At 41.5% G+C, this 25,036-nt stretch overlaps 1 protein-coding gene across 1 annotated transcript in view; it reads right to left on the bottom strand.

Moving 5' to 3' along the window:
- LOC148509478 (uncharacterized) overlaps positions 1-25,036 on the bottom strand; it is a 621,587-nt gene that overhangs the window by 357,602 nt on the left and 238,949 nt on the right. Inside the window, exons 26-27 of the mRNA XM_088443077.1 lie at positions 4,656-4,718; positions 29-91 (exon numbers count right to left, since the gene is read on the bottom strand). Coding sequence (XP_088299203.1) covers positions 29-91; positions 4,656-4,718 — 126 coding nt within the window. The remainder of the gene's footprint in view (positions 1-28; positions 92-4,655; positions 4,719-25,036) is intronic.

Below are 25,036 nucleotides of genomic sequence, written 5' to 3'. Positions count from 1 at the left end.
CACAGGCGAGTCTCGTAGTATTGCATACCTGCTTTCTTTGCCTCTTTGATTTCCTTTTCTTTTGTTATTTTTTTCTTTGGTTCTTCTTTGGCTACAGAAAAATAAAGAATATTTCACTTATATATTCTACTGCCTTTTGAAAAAACCCCTGTAAGAGGGGAGAAACGCGTCAAGGAATAAGGATTAAGATTCTGTGAACTGCATTTATATATCCATTGCGGTTTTCATCTATAAACAAGTTACCAGCAGGATTATATGGATTTTTTCCACCAGTGCATGTGATTGCATGTCACACACTTACCTTTTGTCTCATGCGTGGAGGTGCACGATTTATATCAGCCGTTTCCTGGAGCTCACACGCAGCGCTAAGCAACCGGCATTGGGATTTTTAACTGCTACTCCAGTCATCAGTCGGGAGCCGCTGGAGCGGCGCGACTACCCTTATCTCAGCTTTCAGCTTGCCCGGATCACTCACAGTGTCGTAAGAATTGTATAGCTGTTTTACCCATGTGAGCATCAGGATTGGGGATCATATTGTGACATATATAGGAGCAGCTGGCTGTCACATCAGCGTTTCCATACATGATATATCTGCTGCAAGAATACCTACTACAGGAGTCACCATTTATGATTACTTATTACATGACTGCATTGGTGGACATTGTATAGACTTTGTCATACTGGAACATCATCCTTCTGGTCGCATACGGATATTGTTGGTAATCATTATTTTATGTCCATACTTGTGGTTCTATATAATATTATTTTTTATTTTTTCAAAAGATTGAGCTATCAAACACAGGCTTACACAAATATGTGATTAGGCTTTATTTGTAACTTGTTGAACTGCAGTTCATTTTATATGTACAATAAATCTTATTGATATTATTAACTAATATTGGGCCTGATTCAGACCCACTCACGAGCGGCTGTCCGCTCGCAAGTGGGTCGATGTTGTGCACTGAGCATGCGCACGACGGAGGGAGCTCCGTCGTGCGCATGCGCCAGACGCGACGAGCGAAGGAAAGTCCTTCGCTCGTTGTGTCCGATCAAAGGGGGCATGCTGTCAATGTTGATTGACAGCACGCCCCCTTTGGTGGGCGTGCCGGGGGCGTGCCTCCCTGACGGGGGCGTTCCCACGGGAACGCCTCCCGTCAGAAGCCGGCCCACTAACATCACTAGTGATGTCAGTGGGAGTGATTTTGGCTCTGATAGAGCCAAAATCACTCCGGAGCTTGCGGTTGAAAACCTCAACCGCAGGCTCCGGCTCGCAAATTCGATGGTCGCGATGGTCTCGACCATCGCGGCCATCACAAAGCACGCTCGTATAGCCTGTGGGTGGTGACCCACAGCTATACGAGCATCCAGGAGGACGCTCCATGAAAATGGAGCCCGGCCCTCATTCAGAGCGTGCGCTCTGCTCAGAGCGTACGGCTCTGAATGAGGGCCATTGTGTTTATATACTGACATCAGCGCAGACACCTTCTTTTTATAGTTGTTTTTTCATGTGAGGGTATTCTGCAGGAATCCCTTTGGTGTCAGCTGCTGGAGTCGGTATCAGACATTAATCAAGGAGAAAGCGCACCATATTTGTTTTTTCTAGAGCAGAAAATTTACTTTGAGTTTATATTTTTCACTTGCATTTTGAATAACAATTAATTTAAATAAACACTAAGGGATACATTTACTAAGATGAGAGTTTTTAAAAGTGGAGATGTTGCCCATAACAACCAGCCACATTCTACTTATCATTTAACTAGCACATTCTAGAAGATAATAGCTAGAATCTGATTGGTTGCTATGGGCAACATCTCCACTTCTAAAAACTCTTAGTAAAATTACCCCTAAGGGGTATATTTACTAAAGTGCGTGTTTTTAGAAGTAGAGATTTTGCCCATAGCAACCAATCAGAATCTAGTTTTGATCTTCTAGAAGATGCTAGATAAATGTTAAGTAGAATCTAATAGGTTGCTATGGACAATATCTCCACTTCTAAAAACACGCACTTTATTAAATATAACCCTTAGTCCAAAGCAATTTGTTTTTCTTGGTTTTTATCTACCCATGCATTTCTGGCCATGATGGCTGTCACCTATTAAATTAGGGTGCTTATACAAATGCTATATATTTTCACTAAATTTATTTGGACATTCCTTGCCTTTCTAAAAGAATAATGCTCAGAAGACATACTGTAAAACTACATTCAAAAATAGATAATAATAGGATTGCTGAGAAAAACTATAGTAGAAAATGAATAGATGCAAGGGGAGGTTTCTGTGTATCTGTATGGGTAGGGAGCGGAGCCAAAATAACACAGTTCAAATAATTATATCATATTATCCTCATCCTCTGCACCGCATAGAGGAGGAGGTCAAATTTGCTGGTTTTTAAGTTGAAATACCGCACATTCCACTACCTCCTCCGAGCAGTACAGGTGCAGTGCACCCGCTATGATTGATGGCTACACATATACTTAGGTACTCCCATTGCTCATCACCCTCTTATCCGGTCCGGCGCAGGGACCCTTCCATACTTAGTATCAGGGGCCTCGCCGGTTAACTTTTCTACATGGACAGCAGAGGTGACCTATCTTACTTCTACATTGGACCTATCTTACGTCTACATTGCTACCACCGTGTGTCAGATCCCTGAACTGTTTGTTCACTGCTTCGGCACACATCAAACTTCAGGTTTTTCTGACCACGAATGTGCAATTTCTTTACTCTTTTCTATTTAGATTTACAACTGCACTATACTTTAAGTGATCCAGAGACGTCTGATCACATAGGAACTATTCGTCATACATTGTATGTCCTATTGGGTCACTACACCATATACTCTATACTTCTGTTTTATTTACTGTCTTGGAGTACATTTTTGTGGACAAATTCACTGTTATGCTAATTCCATCTAATCAACTTGATAGTTGTTAACTTTACTCCTACAAAAAGATCCAGGTGACATAATGTATCTCTCTAACTTGCATTGATGTACTTATACACTCATGTTATAATTTATCGCTTATACACAGCAATCTATTTTTTTATATCTTTGTATTACCTGATATATTTGCATTACCTATTCATGAATCAGTTTATTTGCAACCTGCTAAACTTGCTAATTGCTAGATTATCCTGTTAAAACTGATAATAACTTGATTGATTCTTACTATCTATGTAATATATTATATACAGTATATTTTATATCCCTTATTTACTCCAACTAGTGCATTTGTATAATCAGGATACTGACCATTGTTGCAATTATAGGTGTATGTCCTCTTAGAAATACTCATTTCAGATGTTAATGAGCTACTGATCAGGACAGAATGATTTTTGGGTACATTTTTTTTTTCCTGCTGCCTTTATCTCACACATACATAATCTGTGAGAATTTATTAACCTGACAATATTCACCAAGCTGGGCAATTTTATTTACTATTAGCCTATTATAAGATTACGTATCTTTCTTTTAGGATTTATTTCATCAACCAATATTTATAAACAAAGTTGATGCTTATATATATGTCCCTATCACATTTACTTTCCCTCATGTATGAACTGAAGGATATCTATTATATGTGAAGTAGTAACATTAGGCCTCACGAGCTTGACTAGTCCTTTTTTATTACAGTAATATTAAAAGTTATGTTTTAATCTAATTTCCATTGTCAGTATATAAAAGCTGTGCCCCCACAAAGGGTTCTCCATTTTTTCAACATTCTTGCAGGTTATTATTTTTTGGTCTTTCCCGTAGGAATGTTTCAAATGTATATTCTATGATATTGTTGTTTACCCTGGGGAGCACCACCAACAATATTTATCTTTGCTAGGGACTACCAAAAAGTCCTTACTATATATCTTGCTTAGTGGTTGGTTCTAAATATTATTATAAACATTTTTATGTATATTCATAAAACTGTATGATCTCCAATTATCACTTAGTGATGAGCGATTACTCCTGTGCAGGATAACGTGATTTGCGCTAAATCGCGTCATTGTACCCATGTCCCTGCTTTAAAATGCCGAAAATATCAGCATTGTAAAGTGGGGGGACGGGCCCAATAATGCCACCATGCCCCCGCAACGCCCACTTACATCACCACCACACCCCCTGCTGCACCGACCTAGCTGCCCCCTCCCGGAGGGGGCAGCCAGAAAGTCAGTAAGTATGTATAATGTAAGCAGAATATGTAGAGTATTGAGGAGCCTATTTCTAATTTATTGGGCCAATAGGAAACTGTCCTTGCTATTTTTTTCCCCATTGTGAAGACTCTTTCTGCAACCACTCCCCTGTCAATACCCCCAAACACTCACAGCCTGTCACTCACTCTGAGATGGATTCCACAGTGCGCCTGTAATTGCAGTGCGATCGCCGCGCACGTGCAGTGCGATGCATACGCAGTACACAACAATCACCCAAACTGCGTATGCTGTTGCAATTGCGATCCAAGCTGATTCAGGCCTTGAGTCTGGCTAACCTCATGTTGACTCAACTAACTTTTTGTCCCCATTTATCAATGTGCCTTCTACTTCCAAGAATATTACTCCTGTACCCTCTTGTGCAACTCTCCCACCCCTCGTTTTGTGTTTGTTCCCAGCGTGTACACATCAGACACAGCTTACTGCTCAAACGAGTCTCATAGTATTGCATACCTGCTTTCTTTGCCTCATTAATTTCCTTTTCTTTTGTTATTTTTTTCTTTGGTTCTTCTTTGGCTACAGAAAAATAAAGGATATTTCAATTATATATAGCAAAAAATTTAGTTTGAGTCTATATTTTTCACTTGCATTTTGAATAACAATATATTATTATTTAATATAAACACGTATTCAATTAGTTTCGCATGCCGGACTTTTCGCCTACATCGCGTATTTTAGCCGCAGAAACTTATTGTGCGCATCTCTGCGATTCGCCATATTAAATTCCAAAAGATATGAAAACGCATCCCGGCGAATGCAAACCAGGTGAAAAGTGCTGTCAGAATTGGTGAAATCAGCCTGACACCCCTTAAAAGATGCACTATCATTGGGGATCAATGTACATGCCCCTGATTAGCCCTAATAAAGCTATATGGGGTAATTAAGGTGTGTCAGTATCTTCTAATAAGCGTCTTTGCATAAGTGGTGAAAAATAGCATTAAGCAGGATTTTTTGGTAAAAATAAGAAGTCCTGTCAAATTTGGGGTACTTGAAAATGGGTGCAAGCATGGTTTAAAGTTGCTAAAGTAAAATTTAAAAAATCTTAAAAAACGCACCTGAAGCAACCACCTGCAATCAAAATAAACACCTCACCCATACTTGCCGACCCCCAAAAGAGTATTTCGCTACTTTTTAAGTTTGTACTCCCACTTTGAAGTTTTTTGTCCCCATTTTTAAAGTGCTTTTTTGGGGTGTTCTTCACTTTTTTAATGGGGTTTTTGATGCAGTTATCCTTTGGGGGGCTGTCCCAAGGGTGCTGAGTGGTTTCCCATCCTTTGCACCCCAAAATAGTGATTTTGAACTTTTTTCTCCACCTATTCAGAGTCGAATCTTTTACATTGCATTGTGTTTTCGTATACGCGAAAAGTGTTTGCAATTGAATACGGAGATAAGTTTTTGCCTGGCAAAGAGTTGCGATTGGCTATACTTTTTCACGGATTCTGACTTTTTGCGGCTACTTGAATAATGGCCTAAGAGGTATATATACTAAAGTACGGGTCTTTAGAAGTGAAGATGTTGCCCATAACAACCAATCAGAATCTAGCTTTTATCTTCTAGAAGGTGCTAGATAAATGTTAAGTAGAATCTGATTGGCTGCTATGGACAACATCTCCACTTCTAAAAACCTGCACTTTAGTAAATATACCCCTAAGTCCAAAGCATTTTGTTTGTCTTAGTTTTTATCTACAAATGGATTTGTGGCTATGATGGTTGTCACCCTTTTTCCTTTATATACTTATATACTATTGAGAGCCTAAATATATAAAAGTTAAATTAGTGTGCTTATACAAATACTATATAATTTCAGTATAAGTTTACTTCAACATTATTTGCTTTTCTAATAGAGTATTGCCCAGAATACATATTGTAGTTTATCAAACTAATTTCAAGAATAAATAATAATAGGAATGCTGAGAAAAAGTATAGTAGAAAATGAAGAGATGCAAGGGGAGGTTTCTGTGTATCTGTATGTGTAACACCCCAAATTTATGGTGTAAAGCTAATGATAGGTGTAGTAATCCCTAGTTCTTCCTTCTTTACAGAGAGGTAAGCACATTGCACTTTGGTAAGCTATGTTGATAAGTTTAAGTTTATTGCAAAGATCATTTACTGTAAATCTTCCTTTACATTTACTTTCACAATACATATAACATCAAATTACATTACAATAACATTTGTATTTTTATTTGACAGGAACTCAGCAGCTCGTGGAATCACTGTGGAATCCCAAAGGTTAGTATATTTGTCAATTCTTCCAATCACTTCAAACATAACATTTACTCAATGTAATATTACTATTCTATATATTCTGACTTAACCATTAACGTTGTACTCTAACTTAGTATTACACTGCACCAGGACTTAAAGTGGTCCTGGAGAGGTGGTGGAACATCTCCCCCACCATTTACTCACTTGATTCTTTCCTTACCTATATGATGGTTTCTCTGAAATGAGAGACCCCTAAAGAAATTGAGCCTCCCTAGGCAGGCAGAGACTGGCTCTCTGTCTGTGGGACTTTTGTGCAGGGACTTGGTGGAGGTGGAACTAGTTCCACCTACAATTAGAGATGACGGAACTCAGTTCCACCCCGTTCCTGCTCACTTTAACCCCTGCACTGCACAAATAACAATCAGGTAAGTAAAGTTCCCCCAATAAAAGTCTAGCGCTTTACTGTTGGTGCACAATTAGTTGCAGGAAAGGTAGGGTTGGTTTACGTTGGTGATCACTTACGCAACTATCGTCACTTCCTAGATAGGAAAACTTTAGGCAGCATTTGGCAACAAAAAAGAAAAGAAATAAGCCTGCGCTTGGTATATCCCATAAACTTCAGTGTATCAGAAGCATGGCGATACAAATACTCTATATCAGTGGTTCTCAACTTCGGTCCTCAGGACCCCACACAGGTCACGTTTTCCAGGTCACCCAGCAGGGGCACAGGTGTAGTCATTACTCACTGACACATTTGAAGCGATCCACAGATGGAGCTAATTTCACTTGTGATTCTGTGAGGAGACCTGCAAAACATGCACTGTTTGGGGTCCTGAGGACTGAGTTTGAGAACCTGTGCTCTATATGCATAAAAATACAGTCTATATGCATAAAAATACAGCCCTTATCCATACTACTGCAAATCTGTATATATCTAACAAAATGTAAGTATGAGGTATTAGTTCATATTTTGATCAATACATTGAAGCTTGTAAACCTAATGAAAGTTATTTTAATATTTGCAAGCCCTACACTGCTTCAAACACTGAAATGTATTTGAAATAAAATACAATCACCTCTCTCTTTTATACCCGGCATTTGGCTCTTTTTAAAAAAAAAAAAACTATTTCCACATCATTTTTAGTTGCTTAGGCCATAGCCCAGGGTTGTATATAACATGATTGTACATATTTCACCTTGTTTATGCATGTGGTACAGTTTTTTGTCACACTGTCCATTTAAGGTAGTGTAGTACATTATGACATAATGAATGTGAATGTCGACATTCATCAGATCAAAATTAGAATGTTGACATGGTTATAATGTCGACATATAACATGTTGACATAGTAAAGTCGGCATTAACAGTGTTGGCATTCAACATGTCAACGCTACTGTAACGTCGACATTGTTGAAATGGTGACAATGTCTTTTTTGTGTAATTCTTTTTTGTTTTTATTCTACTCATGATGTCATATTTCTACAAATAGGGGTATATTTACTAAAGTGAGAGTTTTTAGAATTGGAGATGTTGCTCATAGCAACCAATCAGATTCTACTTATCATTTAACTAGCACCTTTAGAAGATAATAGCTAGAATCTGATTGCTTGCTATGGACAACATCTCCGTTTCTAAAAACTCACACAAATTTACCCCATAACAATAGCACATGCAAACGGGGGTTTCTGAGTACCAAGAAACCCCCCTGACATACTGGAGTGCAGCTATCATGTTCTTAAGCCCCGTCCCCTCCTGGCAAATTGCAGCGATTCGCGGGTCAATATGGAGGAGGCTGAGCCAATATGATGCGATTTCATTAGAATCGAGTAATGTGGCCCCGCACCCCCCTCCCAATTCACCCGCAAATAGCTGCATTTTGCTGTGTCGGGGTGGGGCCTAATTACATGGTGCCAGCCTGGAAACCCCCCATAAAAATCCTGCATTTACCCCTGCATAATGTTAGAAGTTACATTTTAAATAAGAGTGCCCCAATTATGGAGTTCCTTGTTTTTTTTCTATATAATGTTCTACTTAGTCTGGGGAGCACCACTAGTATATCAAGGGGTGCCGAGACGGAGGGGGGGGGTCAGGTACTAATTACCTAGGCCAGCAGCAGTCTCCTCTCCTCTGCCTGTGGGGTGGAATAAACACACTGATTGCAATCCGGGATTAGCTCCAAGCTGAGGGGATCACCCCTCCCCGAAGCACATTTTTTTATTTATTTCCTAAGGGGGCGTGGCCATGTCTCCCGTGATTAGGCCACATCTCCAATCAGTACTCGGGCCTATGTCGGCTCTTGGCGGGCATGAGTATATCCTTCCCTACATATTACCGGATGCATTTAATACTTACCTATTACCTACTAGATATATTTGAATTTATTATGTGCAGGACTCTACCTTCCTTCTCCCTGGAACATTACAGGTAAAATTAGATGGGAATCCTGTACTCTAACATTCTGTGTATAAATCAGCATGCACAGACATATTTTGCATCTTGCAAGATGTGATATATTGAATATATTTAAATTGTATATATATGTATTCACAGAGCATAAGATCTATGGTGCCCATAATTTTGTTGTGGGATTTTGCTATCAGCATGTGGATGGTTTTGACAGAACTATATTACTGTATTGTAAACAGGTACCCTTGTAGCAGTGACTGAACTGCACTCCATTCATACAGTAGTGTGGTAAATGGATCATTTCATAAACAGTGCACACTGCACAAAGCTAAGCAGATAGTCTGTACTCATACAATGATCCCTTTTCCAAGCTCAATTCGCACTTTCCTTGAAGAATGATGAATGGACCAGAGCTCAGCTGTGACCATAAATCCTTTATTATACTTAAAAAAACCTATTTATCTATATAGTTTCATGCATTATTATGACTGTGAACAGACAGCAAAGTAAAAAATATTTATGGTAACTGAGTATGTTGAAATATAAACCATCCTGATGGGCATTTGAAAACCAGAAATGATGTGATCATGACAAAAATGAAAGGGAGTTTTTATACTCTTGGTTTAGTACTTCCACGTATGATGGACATATTTTGAACTGTATCTAATAGGTACAGATTACTACAAAGCATCCTTTATGGATTTACTGTAGCTAAGTTAAATGTAACAAGTTTCCCTTTAAAAACTAAACATATCTGCAAAATTAACAACATTTGCTTATTTTTACTAAACAATTACATGCAAAGTTTTCTTATTCATAAACATTAGCAAAACAATTTAGGTACTTGTTTAAAGTAATTAAAATTCCAGTGGGTTAAAGTTCTGGCACTTCACATATTCATATATAACTTGTTGCTGGCTTACCAATAATTTAACGAAGTCCAATGAAATTGTCTCCTTGCTGTTTATATGTCTATTATATAGATAAGCCATAGAGTGGGGCCCAAATTTGAATCAGTATAATTTACCGCTGGCCGCATAGCCGGTGGTTCAAATCCCGACAGCGGCAGCATGGCAAGGGTGAAAATCCAGATAGTCAAAAGGTAAGTATTCACTAACCCTATTCTGTCCCCTAACCCTAATCATCCCTTAGGGGTGCCTAACCTCACCCCCAAGTGCCTAACCCTAATCCCCCCCTAGATGCCTAAACCTAACCCCCCTTCCTCGCAGCCTAAACCTAAGTCCCGGGGGGGTGCCTAACCCTGAACCCCCACTCCCCTAGTCTAAACCTAACCTCCTTGGGGGTGCCTAACCCTAGATCAATCCCAGGAGCCCCTAACCTAACCCTCCTCCCCCCGCGGCTATCTGCGTCCTGCTTACCTTCGATCAGTAAGCCGGGTGTCAGGCTCCCGGCGTAGGTCTAATGACAGGCATTGGAATTTTGACGCCTGTCATTAGTGCCATGCTGGGATTAGACAGTCGGGAAGCCGGCAGTCGGGATTACGTCCGTCGGTTTCCCGACTGCCTCCCACACATGTAATAGCCTGTGTTTTGCTGGCATTGGCTTGATTCCAACTAGATAGCAGCTAGATTTAAAGCGGCAAATAGCTTTAAGGTAAAACTTGGTTCTGATTCCGTAAAAGCTAGCAGTCCAGGCTCTAGAGGCATGTACAGTATGAGTCTCTACAAGTATGCTCAAAGTCTAAGAGCCTGCATTAAGGGCATATGCTGAGCTACATCTCAAAATAATGATATATGCTATATTTGCTGCAAACTACAGTATGTAAAAAAAAAACTATATATCTGCTATCTAATATAAAGGGATTAGTTACAGATGTGTCCTCTTACATATTTGATCCGAGTGCGGCTCTCAGCCATCCTAGTTGCAGTATGTAACGTGTTGGCGTGCTAAGAGGCAAGAGAATCCACGCCACGCTATACACAGCTTCACCACTGGGTGGCGAATGCTCCTAAAAATACAATACTGTCAAAGTGGATTGGAGATCTGTAACAGGTGGACCAATAACATACACTACTACTGTACTACAGTGTACACAGTTGCAAAAGGGTTTTTATTATTTTACATGTTCACACAACCAATCCTTTTAACAATATTGCACAAAAGTAGTTCCCTTCTGCTACTGTACAGTATACTGTAGAGTATTGACTTTGCCGCTAATCACTACAGACATTATCGCTAGCAGCTTGCTCAATATGGCACTAATCAGTACACACACTATATAAGACGGAACTTGTTATATGTATCTAGGTTAGTTAATGTTTATATTCCTGTCATTTGTATGATGATATTGTGATTGCTAGGACCGCGATGGAGGTATTTGAGATATGAGGCACATCAAAGAACAGTCACAGGCAGAATATTAAAATCCTTTCAGTTTACTTTATAAATGATATGGTGGACCTGGAGGGCCAATACAAACACAATATGTCAATGGTGCAGTAAGGAGCTGATACAATAGGAGAGTCAATATAATATACTGTAGACTTTCAGCCCAAACTAAAGTTGTTGAATGGCCAGGAGGCCTAGTTGACAGCGATACTTGAAACATGGTATAGAAGCAGGATTGCTGGCTGGACTGGAGGGCCTAGTAAACTGCATTGCTTGAAACGTGGTGCAGAAACAGGATTGCTGGATGGCCTGGAGGGCCTAGTAGACAGTGATGCTTGAAACATGGTATAGAAGTAGGATTGCTGGATGGCCTGGAGGGCCTAGTAGACAGAGATGCTTGAAACGTGGTGTAGAAGCAGGATTGCTGTGTGGACTGGAGGGCCTAGTAGACAGCGATGCTTGAAACATGGTATAGAAGCAGGATTGCTGTATGGCCTGGAGGGCCTAGTAGACAGAAATGCTTGAAACGTGGTATAGAAGCAGGAGTGCTGGATGGCCTGGAGGGCCCTGTAGACAGCGATGCTTGAATTCGGGGTACTTGGGTCACCTAGAAGCCAGTGAGCAGAGTACACGCTGCATGTGCAGATTATAACTGGAAGTCTGGATGCACAGAAAGCAGGTTGCATAACCAAAAGTTCCACATGAGAACTCTATAGCCAACAGGGTGGCGACAGTCTAGAAAGTTCAAATAGGATCAGCTGCCAATCAGGCAACACTAGGAGGAAACATGTGAAATCCTCTGACATCTGGGTCTCCTAGCAACTGGCAACCTAGAAGCATGGTTAGGAGCAGGAGGAATACTGGCAGTATTCAAGTCCTGAACTGGACTTCTATCAGTACCCCCCTTGATTCGGGGTTCCCCCAGATATAGGTTTATTGGGAAACTTCTGACAGAAGAGTCTTTTCAGTCTGGGAGCATGGAGTGCATCTTCAGAAACGCAGGAACATTCCTCTGGGCTGTAACCCCTCCAATTAACTAAAAACTGTAATTTACCTCTGGAGAACTTGGAGTCCAGAATATTTTTCAACAACAAATTCCTGTTGACCATGGACAATCACTGGACCAGGTTTGAAAGTAGGCTTACTTCCAAAACTCGTGGAAGAAAAAAACAGTTTGAAGAGAGAGCAATGAAAATTGTTGTTAATACATAAAGAATTAAGTAGTTGCAACTTGAAAGCGACGGGATTCACTTGAGCAATAATGCAAAATGGCCCGATGAATCTAGGTCCCAATTTATGAGTAGGTTGGTGCAGCTTGATATTCTTAGTAGAAAGCCAGACCGAATCTCCCTTTTTCAATAAACACGGTCTTCGATGCCTGTCAGCAATACTATTGGAACAAAGAGAAACTTTGCAGAGACTTTGATGAACTTTGCTACAAATATGGCGAAGCCAAGACACAGATGATGGAGTAGACACACTGGAAACATTAGGTTCAAAGGAGTTAGCTCTGGGATGGTGACCAGTGACACAGAAAAAATGGAGACACAGATGAAGCTGAATGACAAGCATTGTTGAACGCAAATTCTGCCAGAGGCAAATGCAGGACCCAATCTGAATGACATTTGGAATTAAACAACATAAATATTGCTCCAGAGACTGTTTGGCACGTTCCGTCTGACCTTTGGACTGTGGATGATATCCTGAAGAGAGACTGATAGAAATACCCATCGAGCAACAAAATGCTCTCCAAAATTGTGCAATGAATGAGTGCCACGATCAGACACAATATCTAAAGGCAATCCATGAACTCTAAAGATGTGTTGTATTAATAGTGCAGAAAGTTCTCTGGCCGACGTCAGCTTGGACAAAGAAACAAAGTGTACCATTTTACTAAATCGGTCCACAACCGTCCAGACAACCGAACATCCAGAGAAAACTGGAAGATCCACAGTGAAGTCCATGGCAATGTGCGTCCAAGGTCTCTTAGGTGTAGACAACGGAAGAAGACCAGGAGGAGCTGTCCGAGGAGTCTTATTACAGGCACAGACTTCACATGCTAACACAAACTCATGGCCATTTTTGGCTAAGGATGGCCATCAGACAGAACGAGAGAGAATGTCCACAGTCTTAGTAATGCCTGGATGACCAAAGGCTTTTTTAGAAGGAAAATCCAAAAGGATAGCTTTCCTAAGTCTTTCAGGAACAAATAGAAGATGAGCAGGAACATTCGATGGAGCTTCAGATTGGCATCTCTGGAGTGGCTCAGATAAATTCCAGGTTAAGGCAAAATTAATGAAATCTTTAGGAATGATGGGTTCTTCAGAAACTGAGACTTGTTGGTCTCTTCTGGAGAGAGCGTCAGCTTTAAAATTTTTAGAACCAGGACAAAAGGATATAACAAAATTAAAATGAGTAAAAAATAAAGCCCAACGTGCTTGTCTGGAATTGAGATGCTTAGCTGTTTCAATATTGGCCAGATTTTTATGATCAGTGAGAACCGTGACTTGTTGTTTGTCCCCCTCAAGCCAGTGTCTCCAATCTTCAAAAGCCCATTTAATGGCAAGCAATTCTCTGTTCCCCACATCGTAATTGCGTTCAGCAGTGGCAAATTTGCATGAAAAAAAAGCACATGGATGCAATTTATTATCTGGAGGACTTCTTTGAGAAAGAATTGCTCCAGCCCCAACTTCTGATGCATCAACTTCTAAAATTAATGGCAACTCGGGATCAGGATGACATAGAACAGAAGTATGAGTAAAGGAAGTCTTCAGATCTTCAAAGGCCTGGATAACCTTCAAAGGCCAATTAGCTGTATCAGCTCCCTTCTTGGTAAGGTCCACAATAGGAGCCACAATGGTAGAGAAAGAATTGATAAATATCCGGTAATAGTTAGCAAATCCAAGGAAATGCTGGATGCCCTTCAAATTATTGGGCTGAACCCATTCAACAACTGCTTTGTCTTTACTGGGATCCATCAAAAATCCCTCAGTAGAGATGACATAACCCAGAAAGGATACTTGAGCGACGTGGAATTCACATTTCTCCAATTTAGCAAAAAGATGATGCTCACGAAGCTGTTGCAAAACCAAACAAACATGTTGAACATGGAGCTCTTCTGACTTGGAGTAAATAAGGATATCATCCAAATAGACAACCACAAAAACACCCAGGAACTCTCGAAAGATGTCATTAATTAAATCCTGAAAAACAACAGGAGCATTAGCGAGTCCAAATGGCATGACGAGGTACTCCTAGTGACATGAATGAGTGTTGAAAGCGGTCTTCAACTCATCACTTTCCTTAATGCGAATAAGGTTATAAGCTCCTCTGAGATCAATTTTGGAGAAAATGATCGCTTCGCGGAGTTGATCAAATAGCACAGAAATAAGAGGTAGTGGGTATGAGTTCTTGATGATTATACTGTTAAGTCTTCTAAAGTCAATACATGGACGTAGAGACCCATCCTTCTTTTGGACAAAAAAGAAGCCTGCACCGATTGGGGACTTGAATGGATGAATAAATCCTCTGGCTAAATCCTCTTTAATTTAATCCTCCATAGCTTTACTCTCAGGAATGGACAGAGAATACAAACGACCTTTAGGCAACTTGGCTCCAGGAACAATATTGATGGCGCAATCATATGGTTGATGTGGAGGCAATGCATTCGCTTTTTGTTTAGAAAACACATCAGCAACATCCAAATATTGAGTAGGAATGCTACAAGTGGACAAAACTTCAGGACATTGTAGCATCCGCACAGGGAGTGAAAGGCATGAGGACTGACATTCAGGTCTCCACTTAATAATCTCCCAAGAGGACCAGTCAATGGAAGAATTGTGTAATTTAAGCCACAGAAGGCCCAATACAATTGGAACCGAAGGACAGTGAAAAAGAAAAAATTAAATGAGTTCTACGGTATATGTAAAAAACCCATGGTAAGCCGAATGAGAGGTGTCTTAACCTTAAGAGTTCCTTTAGATATTAAGCCTCCATCCAAGCCACAAATGGAAACTTCTTGCTTTAATGGAACTGCAGGAATCTTTAACTTATGAAAGAATGAATAGTCCATAAAATTAGCTGCTGCCCCACTATACAAAAAAGCCTGTGTCTTGAACTCTTTATCAGATGAATTAATGGATACAGGAACAAGTACTGAATTCTTGGAGGAAATAGAGGCTAGACCTAAGTGTAATTCCTCCTGTACACTTAGACCCTGCCTTTTTACGAATATCAAAGGACAGTCATTATGGAATGAGCCTTGTCTCCACAGTACATACAGAGACCTTGTGAATGTCTTCTATGCCGTTCTCCCAGAGACAGATGAGAAGCTCCAATTTGCATAGGCTCCTCACGATCCAGGGAAGGAAGCCACAAAGAAGATTGGGGAGACCTAGTAGGCAACTGCTGCTCTCTCCGTCTTTCATGTAAACGATGGTCAATACGGATAACTGTCTGCATAAAGTCATCAAGAGTCTGTGTCTGGGAATGTTGTACAAGAATGTCCTTTATTACTTCAGAAAGTCCAATCCAAAACTGACTATGCAAAGTCGAATCATTCCAGCCTGATTCCGTTGCCCATCTACGAAATTCAGAACAATAATCCTCTGCAGCTTTTTGTCCTTGTTTAAGAAAGCAAAGCTTGGATTCTGCAAGTGATACCTTATTTGGGTCATCAAACAACAGGCCCAGCTGGAGGAAAAAGATATCCACAGTCTGAAGGGCAACATGCAAGGAAGGCAGTCCAAATGCCCATGTTTGCGGATCACCCTGAAGCAGGGAAATAATAAGTCCAACTCTTTTTGTCTCAGAATGCGGAAAAAAAGTATACAACTCTCACAGAAATTTACAAACAAGTTTCTGTCCCCAGAGAAACAATCAGGCAAGTTAATTTTGGGCTCCTTAAGAGCAGCTTGTAACGAGGAGGTACGGACATCTTCAACTTGAAGTGAGAGTTCATGAACTTTTTGAGTAAGAGTCTGAATTTGAGCTGCCAGAATTTGTGCTGGATTCTCCGTATGCTCCATCGTAGTCCAAAGATTTGGTCGGCTATAATGTTACGATCCTCTAGCAATTGCTAGGACTGAGATGGAGGTGTTTAAGATACGAGGCACATCAAAGAACAGTCACAAGCATTAAAATCATGGCAGTTTACTTTATAAATGATATGGTGGACCTGGAGGGCCAATACAAACACAACATGTCAATGGTGCAGTAAGGAGCTGATACAATAGGACAGTCAACAGAATATACTGTAGACTTACAGCCCAAACTAAAGTTGTTGAATGGCCAGGAGGCCTAGTAGACAGCGATGCTCGAAACGTGGTGTAGAGGCAGAATTGCTGTGTGGCCTGGAGGGCCTAGTAGACAGTGATGCTTGAAACGTGATATAGAAGCAGGATTGCTGTATGGCCTGGAGGGCCTAGTAGACAGTGATGCTTGGAATGTGGTATAGAAGCAGGATAGCTGTATGGCCTGGAGGGCCCTGTAGACAGCAATGCTTGAACTTGGGGTACTTGGGTCACCTGGAAGCCGGTGAGCAGAGTACGCGCTGCATGTGCAGATTATAACTGGAAGTCTGGATGCACAGAAAGCAGGTTGCATAACCAAAAGTTCCACATGAGAACTCTATAGCCGACAGGGCGGCGACAGTCAAGGAAGTTCAAATAGGATCAGCTGCCAATCAGGCAACACTAGGAGGAAACATGTGAAATCCTCTGACATCTGGGTTTCCTAGCAACCGGCAACCTAGAAGCATGGTCAGGAGCATGAGGAATACTGGCAGGACTTATAACAGATGATTTATTACTACTGCATTTGCTATTTTTGCATAATTATGTCTTACCTTTTTGAATATGTTCTTATTAGCCATCATTTTGATGGTTCAATTACTGTCCACTTATTGTATGTGGACTTCATAATTATTATACAAGATTTACATATTTAGATTGTTACTTTTTCATTTTACCTACCAGTCTAATGTTATTGCATTATTTCATTAATTTGGTTTAGTATTATGTATAAATGTTGCCTTGGTTACATATGAAGTGTGTGACACCATATGTATCTTCATAAAAGTTTAGGAGAAGTCCTGCACAGATTATCTTGTATTGCGAGTTTTTAATATTTGTCTCTTTTTCCCTCCCACTGAAATAGTTACTGTTAGTTAACCACTTGCCTGGTACAGTCAGATACGACCATACAAGACTGGGCTTTCCCTGACATGGTCGTATCTGATACGACCAGTCAGAAATGGCCGCTAGGCGGCTATGAGATGTTATTCTTATCGCTGCCACCTATATCAGAGGGACCTTCTAGTCCCTCTACATCTGCGGCTCCCCCTCCTTTGTATCCCGATCACTGCTAGCCACAGTGATCGGGCACCAGCAGCACCCCCATCCCGGTTCACTCCCATACAAGCAGCAGCCACGGCTCATGTAGCCGCAGCTTCTGCCATGACCCGATCACTGTGGCAGCCGGCCCTACCCCCTTCAGTGAGTAGCAGCAGCGGCGGCTCTGGTAGCCGCCGCTGCTATGTCTATGGGCCGCTAGCAGGACACCCACCCGCTGCGGCTCCGAAACAGTGATCACTGAGTGTATACGAGCAGCAGCAGTGGCGGCTCTGGTAGCCGCCGCCGCTACTATGTCTCCGGGCCACTAGCGGAACACCCTCCCGCTGTGGCACCGGAACACAGTAATCAGTAAGATCACTGTGTAGAAGGAGCAGCAGCAGCGGCTTTGGTAGCCGCCGCTACTGCTCTCTGTCCGGACCACCAGCGGGACCCCTTCCCGCTGCGGCTCTGCAAGTGATCACATAATGATCACTAGCTGTGTAGTAGAAGCAGCAGCGGTGGCTCTGGTAGCCACCATTGTGCTATGTATACGGGCTGCCAGCGGGACTCCATTCCACTGTGGCTCCGGAACAACAGTGATCACATAGTGATCACTGGCTCAGTAGAAGCAGCAGCGGCGGCTCTGGTTGCTGCCACTGTGCTAGGTATCCAGGCCACCAGCAGGATACCCTCCCGCTGCGGCTCCAGCAGTGATCACACAGTGATCACAGGCTCTGTAGAAATAGCAGCGGCGGCTCTGGTAGGTATCTGGGACATTCCCTCCGCCCTCAGCTCCTCCTCCTCCCCCATGATGCCTGTTTTTATAAGGGCCAGGCCATCATAATATATATATATATTTATGGGAAGCAATCGGGAAGCCAACTGCCTATATACCGGCAGCCGGCTTCCCGACTGTCTTATCCCGGCAAGGGTGAAATGGCGGGCGTCTAGATGTAGACGCCCGCATTTCCCCGACATTTTCGTGATGATCGTAGTGATGCCGGGCGCTGCGAGCGGACAGCCGTGGGGGGGGAGGGTTAGGTTTAGGGCTCCTGGGGGGGACTTAGGGTTAGGCACCCCCCCGGGAGGGTTAGGGTTAGGCTAGGGGGAGGGAGGTTTAGGGTTAGGCACCCCCAGGGGGGACTTAGGTTTAGGCAGCGGGGAAGGGGGTGGTTAGGGTTAGGCACTTAGAGGCAGGGGCGTAGAGAGCCACACGGGGCCCCGGTAAAGAGGGGGCGTGGCCTAATTTCAGGAGGCGTGGCCACGCCCCCTTGGAAAAAAAAAAGATTTCTGCAGCGCAGAGCCAGTGGGGGGCGCGATCAGTGTGATCGCTCCCCCCTTCAGGCATAGGAGATTGCTGTGGCTGCTACTTAGCAGCCGCAAGCAATCTCCTGCTGCAGTCCAGCACACACTGTGTTCTGGGCTGCTGCAGAGGGAGGGAGGGAGGAAGTGAGGGGGGGGTGGCGCCAGACCCGGGCCCCTCTGGAAGCCCGGGCCCGGGTAAACTGTACCCGCTCCCCCCCCCTCTCAGCGCCCCTGCTTAGAGGGGGGATTAGGAGTGGTTTTTGGAAAAAGAATTGGTCAGTTAAGTGGTTTAAAAGAAGAAACACATATGGAGCAGAGTAGAGATTGTATACTCCAATAATCGTATTCATCTATATAAATACAGCTGTTGTAGTATAAGACGGGGATAAAAAACATACAGTGTGGGAACTCTGTATAACTACTATAAATACATTTATTATTAACTAGGGAAATAATTACTATATAATATTCTATTAAGTGGTTAATCAGTATAATAGAAGGGATAACAATATCTCTTCTATATTAATAAAACCAAGGGGACCACTAAGATCACATATAATTATATTATTCCCTACCCTTTCCCCTCCCCACCCCTCATTAATACTTATCTACTATGAAACAGCCAGGAAGAAAAGGAAAATAATAACAGTAACTTTAACTGTGGACCAGAGCAACATTGAAGCAATAAATGAGCTTGCAATGTTGCAAATGCTCTATTACTATCTGAGAGAAAATATCTTTGTCTTTTTGAGGACAAATACTGTGCATTCACACTAATCAATTGCTGTAACAATATATTGAACAAATATCATGTAAATATATGAACACACAGAACATTAAATATCTCTACAGACTGTGTCAATAAATAATAAATATATAGGATATCAAACAATATATAAGAGCAACAGTACAAATATAACTGTGACTCAGTGGAACGAATTACTTCATTTTTAAATACACAATTTTCTTCTCTTTAAGCACACATTCTTATTATCTATATTTTATTATGTTACATGTGATTTTTTTATGACATTATTATTAAAGGTTATGTTTTATGAATACCATTTAAGCAGAAATTATTCTCAAATGGTCTCGGAGTGTACCCTTTAAAGTCTCACATGGTGTTACTTTTCTGGCTTGCTTTCAGAACCATATGTATATTATAAGATACAAAGGGCCCCATTTACAAACGAAATATAACCCCTTTAGCGCTCGGTAAAAGGGTTATACCATCTTCCTGTATTTAGTAAACAGCAGTAATCTTAGATTACCACTTTTTGTACAGCATCAATCTCGCCATCTAAAAGATGGCGAGAGCGATGCGGGCACCATTGCCGGCAATCGAGACCCAGCGGTGCCTTTCCGGCTTCAAGGAAGCCTTCCAGGCACTGACGGGTCTCCCTGTCATGCACATGCACAGACGGAACGTCGCGCATGCGCATAACACTGGAGCCCATCGCTGGCAGCGTTAGGATGCCAGCAACCGAGCTGAGGACCTCGGTGAGGACTTCGACTTCGCGGGACCTTCCCGGAGGGGTAAGTATTACTAAATACCAGTGGAATTTTCATTTGTATTACAGTGATACTAAATGAAAATTCCCGCTGGTATTTCCCTTCGTGGGGCCCAAAGGGTGGAAGATTATATAGTTTTAAGGAGGATTTAGCTGTTGCACAGATACACATGATTGCATGGAACATTTAAATCAGATTGACTTGACATGTGACAACCTATTAGAAAGCATAATATTTATTATCTTTTTTTACTTTTAAAGATGGGAGCTACTATTATAGATAATAATGGTATGAACTGATAGCACTATTATATATAATGTGAGTTGGCAGTAGATAATACTAATGCCAACTAAAATATAAGTTTTGAGATTGTATATGAAGTTGGGGTCCTATGACAGATTAGAATTTTGTTTTATGTTTAAGACAAGCAACAGGAACACCAATAAAACATTCACAGGGCACACAAAGAACTATCGACAACAATACAACTACCAATGGTAGTGATACATATAAAATGTCTAAGCACTTTCATATAAATAGGGATTTAATTTATTAAGGCAAGGATAGCTGAGGAGGTTGCAAAGAGAGCAGCAGCCTCATCTATAGCTCAGTTGCACTCCAAGACAGCACATTTAATAAGGCACAGTGAACGGTAAGACCTACTACATATATATATATATATATATATATATATATATGCTGTGTGTTAGATTTGGGACTGGTATTGCGGAACGGGGCTCTCTGGGCTGGTGTGGCTGGACTGTTTTTTATATATCTAGCACTTCATACACTTTTAATTATAACCTCTTACTTAACACATAGGAGTTTCTTTATAATTCTTTAACCATCACTTGCATTCTTGCACTAGTGTGATGCCATGGGGTGGTTCTGCTGGGTTGGCCTGGGGGGTCTCGTGCCCTGTATTTGTTCCATAGGAGTATTAAGGACCTGCCTGATAGAGGTCACCTGGATGCGGTGGGCAGGCCCATAATTATGGCCATTATTATGCTAAGAACCTCTTGGATGCAATATAGCAATATTATTACTAGGTTTAGCACGGTTAGAGTGTGCACTTGTATTTTTTCTCTTTTTCTGCTTGTAGCACTACTAGTCTCAGCAGGTAGCACCTCACATTGTGCTTAGGGTGTGCAATCTAGGACCCCCTCCCCCTATGCAGTTGCGAAGAATGCAAGCAGCTAATTTAAAGGTTTTAATGTAATGGTTTTTGAGACTCTCAGCATACAGAAACTGATTTATACAGTATGCAAGATTTGTGTTCACCACAAGAAAAAGCCACCTGGAAGTTGAAGGGATATGAACAAGAGTCTACAAGACTCTGGAAAGATGGAAACAGTAGGCCAGTAGTTCCCAGAGCATGGCAAAGGCAGCACATGGTCTGACTTATTAGGGTAAGGAAGGTATGTGTAGATTAATAAGAACATACTAGTATGTGTCCAGTTTCTCTTCTCAAGCTGTGAAGGCTGCTTCATGCTTTAAGTATTTAAGGAAGAACACAGGAAAAGCAATATCAACTGATCCATCCCATATTTCTCTTATAGAGGGATCATCAAGTTACTGTAGTACAAATCAAGTTCATACAAGTAGTACAAATAGGAATATGAAATGTGTGTTGGCTTGGGTAATTTTATTTTTAATTGGGTTATAAAATGTTGAGTAAGGTGATGGCTGAGACAGGGTCAGCATGAAAATAAGCATTGCCACTAGTATTACAAAGTATCAAAACCATCCATAAGCCATCACTTAACCTGTCACCATTGGATATATTTTATTTTTTGTTGAACAGATAACCTTAAACTGTGATAATGAAATGACTTTCAAGTATACCATGGGTGTGAGAAATCAACAGAGACAATAACAGATGAGATTAAATATTCTGTCACTGGTCATGTTGGGCACTAACTGTCACGTCATTGTGCTAGAAAAAATTATAATGGTTAAGAAATTTTGTGAGTTCTGATTTCTTAACAAATCATTGGGAAGGACCTTACCAGGTGTTGATGATTACTACTACACTATTGAGAGTTTTTGAAAGAGACACCTGGATCCATTCCACTCATTGCAAGACGGTATCCAAACAAAAGTAGAATAAAGAACAAGAAGAAGAAGTAATAAGTGCTTAGAATTATAATAAAATTGTTTAAAAAGTTCTTATAATTTGTGACTCTTTCAGGAAATCTAAGCCTGCATTAGTACAAGGCTACCGAACCAAAGATAAAAAATAACCATTACAGCATGAAAGTTACCTATCTCTTATGTGTAGCACCGAGCATCTTTTTGTGCCGGTGGATCTGCTTGCGAAATACTATGATACAGTGTCAGCAGCTGTGACACTGTAACGTAGCATTTTGCATGCAGATACACCCACAGTTGCACACAAAATATAGACATGCCGCACATCATTTTAATCAGCAGAAGCTGCTTATGCACCATATTCGCTTTGCGTTCCAAGGAAGTGAGATCTATGTGGACACAGCTGCTTATTATGAGTGGTTCTCCTGTTCCCCAAACTCTGAAGGAGTGTGTTTTAAGAGAAGGTATAACTGACTGTGTAGACACATGTCTTGAAATGTTTGTACAGCCCAACACCCCTGAAACCAGTCCTAACCCATTTTTTTACAACTGTACACTGAAACTACTAGAAAAAAGATAATCCAGCATGGAGCCCTTATCAGCAGGAGCCTCGGGTCATATTAAGTACAAGTCACCTGAACAATGGAGACATTCCGGGCCTATCACATGTTTTTTTACCAAAGAACTATTTGAATGTTAGTTTATTAATTGTATTGCACTGGCTGTTTAGAGGTCAGTGCATTAAGAAATTAAGACTTTTGTTGGTACCAACTGGGCATGCACTTGTGTTATTGAAGGTACTTTGTATAACTTTAAATTGCTGAATAAATCTTGTTGGATCAATGGATATGCACTCTTGAAATGCAGCCTTACTCTAATAACATTGTTCAAGTACTTAAACATGCCAGCTAAACAGAGTGCTGTGAGTCAATCAATCACACTTTACTTCAGAGGAAAGATGCAGCAGCTCCTATAGGGGGTGTGGCTGGCTATAATACATCTTTAAGCCCCACACCTTCATTACATAATGCCAAGTTTGTGGGTGTGTGGGAGGGGGTGGAGCCTAAATGATGCAATTAAAACAATTCCATCATATTGGCCACATACATCCACAAAATACGGCATTACGCCAAGAGTGTGTGGGGCTACGATTGTGGTCAGTCATGGGTGTTTCTGATTGCACCACTATCCTACCTGGCTAGAATCCCCTATCAGAGTTGGTGCCTGAATCATGAGCACCACATGCCGCACCCAGGCTATACCACTCGGCACACCACAGCCCCTGTAAAACACATATGGATGTTGCTATGATGCAGATTATTAAACTTTGCCCACCCTCATAGCTAACTCCATCTTCAGATGGTATTAGCCTGCTCCTGCCTATTGGAAGAGTGTAAAGGGGCATTCACTTTTGCTCAGTGTGCAGGTTTCTTCTAAGTATGTGGATGTGCAGTAACACTATTGGGATTGAACCTGGTAGTGTAAACCCTCACTGTTACTATTAGCGCCAAAATTGTAACTGTTAGGTAATGCTAGGTCAGCTGCTTCTTGGAGCAGCTGTCCCAGCACGGGGACAATGATAAATTGCTCTAATAGTATAGGTTCTTTGCAAAATGTGGTAGGTTTTATTGAAAATTTACTCTGCCAGTTTGTAAGTCTTGCTAAATATGCCCCCTAAGGTAATACTTACATGTCTAGTATCAGCTGTTCAAAAAACAGGCAGTACAAGTGGTGACCCTCTAAAACTTTGGTGGTCCCTATCATCCCTGACAATATTCATAAATTATGTTGTATGACATTTTTTTCTTTATAGCACTATTAAAAATTACTGTATGCCGCAGAAATGAGAAAAGTTGTGGAAATTTTTTTTGCGAATTATAGCCAATGGGCCATATCACAAAAGTGTGGAATGCTAGAGATACAGGGCCTGTTTCAGAGTTGATGCTATGCCAATATGGGTGCATGTATCTGAGTACACTGCACTTATGTCCTGATTGTTAGCGCACTGAGATGAAGAACGAGTTCGGTATTTAGAGGGCATTACTGGGAGGTAACGGGGTGACTAGGCAGATGCAGACATGTTGCCAGCATGTCGCTGACAATGGCTGCATCTAAAGATGCACATCCACTTACAGTATATAGGACTGCCACACTCAGACGAAGAAACTCCACCTGCCATAGGGCTGGCACAAGTTCCAATGGTGTTAACGATAATGGATGCTACAGATGTAAGATGCTGATAGTGGGTGTCTCAGTTTTGAAAAAATTTGGCAGCAGCATTAGCAGGGCCGGATGAAGGCTTGTGAGGGCCCCGGGGCCAATATGTTGTGGGGGCCCCTACAATAACGTTAACACCATATTCCCCTTTGCCCCTCGCCAATATGCATCACAGTGCCCCCACAGTGTGCCCCACAGCACCCACCCTGTATAGTATACAGTACTCACCTCCAGACCTGTGTTCAACTTCTGCATGCACAGTGAGTGCACACAGTGTGAGCAGCTCCCAAGTCTGTGACACTGATGAGGGAACTCAGGGGCCACTCAGTGCTGTATGCACTCACTGTGCGTGCATGCAGAACAGCTGCAGCATCCACCATCCAGGAAAAGGTGTTGCTGGGCACCTGTTCTTGA

The sequence above is a fragment of the Taudactylus pleione genome, unplaced genomic scaffold (assembly GCF_031769625.1).
Source record: "Taudactylus pleione unplaced genomic scaffold, aTauple2 ptg000326l, whole genome shotgun sequence".
Classification (NCBI taxonomy): Eukaryota; Metazoa; Chordata; class Amphibia; order Anura; family Myobatrachidae; genus Taudactylus; species Taudactylus pleione.
Note: the sequence above shows the minus strand (reverse complement) of the source record. Positions and strands in the feature narration are given on the sequence as shown.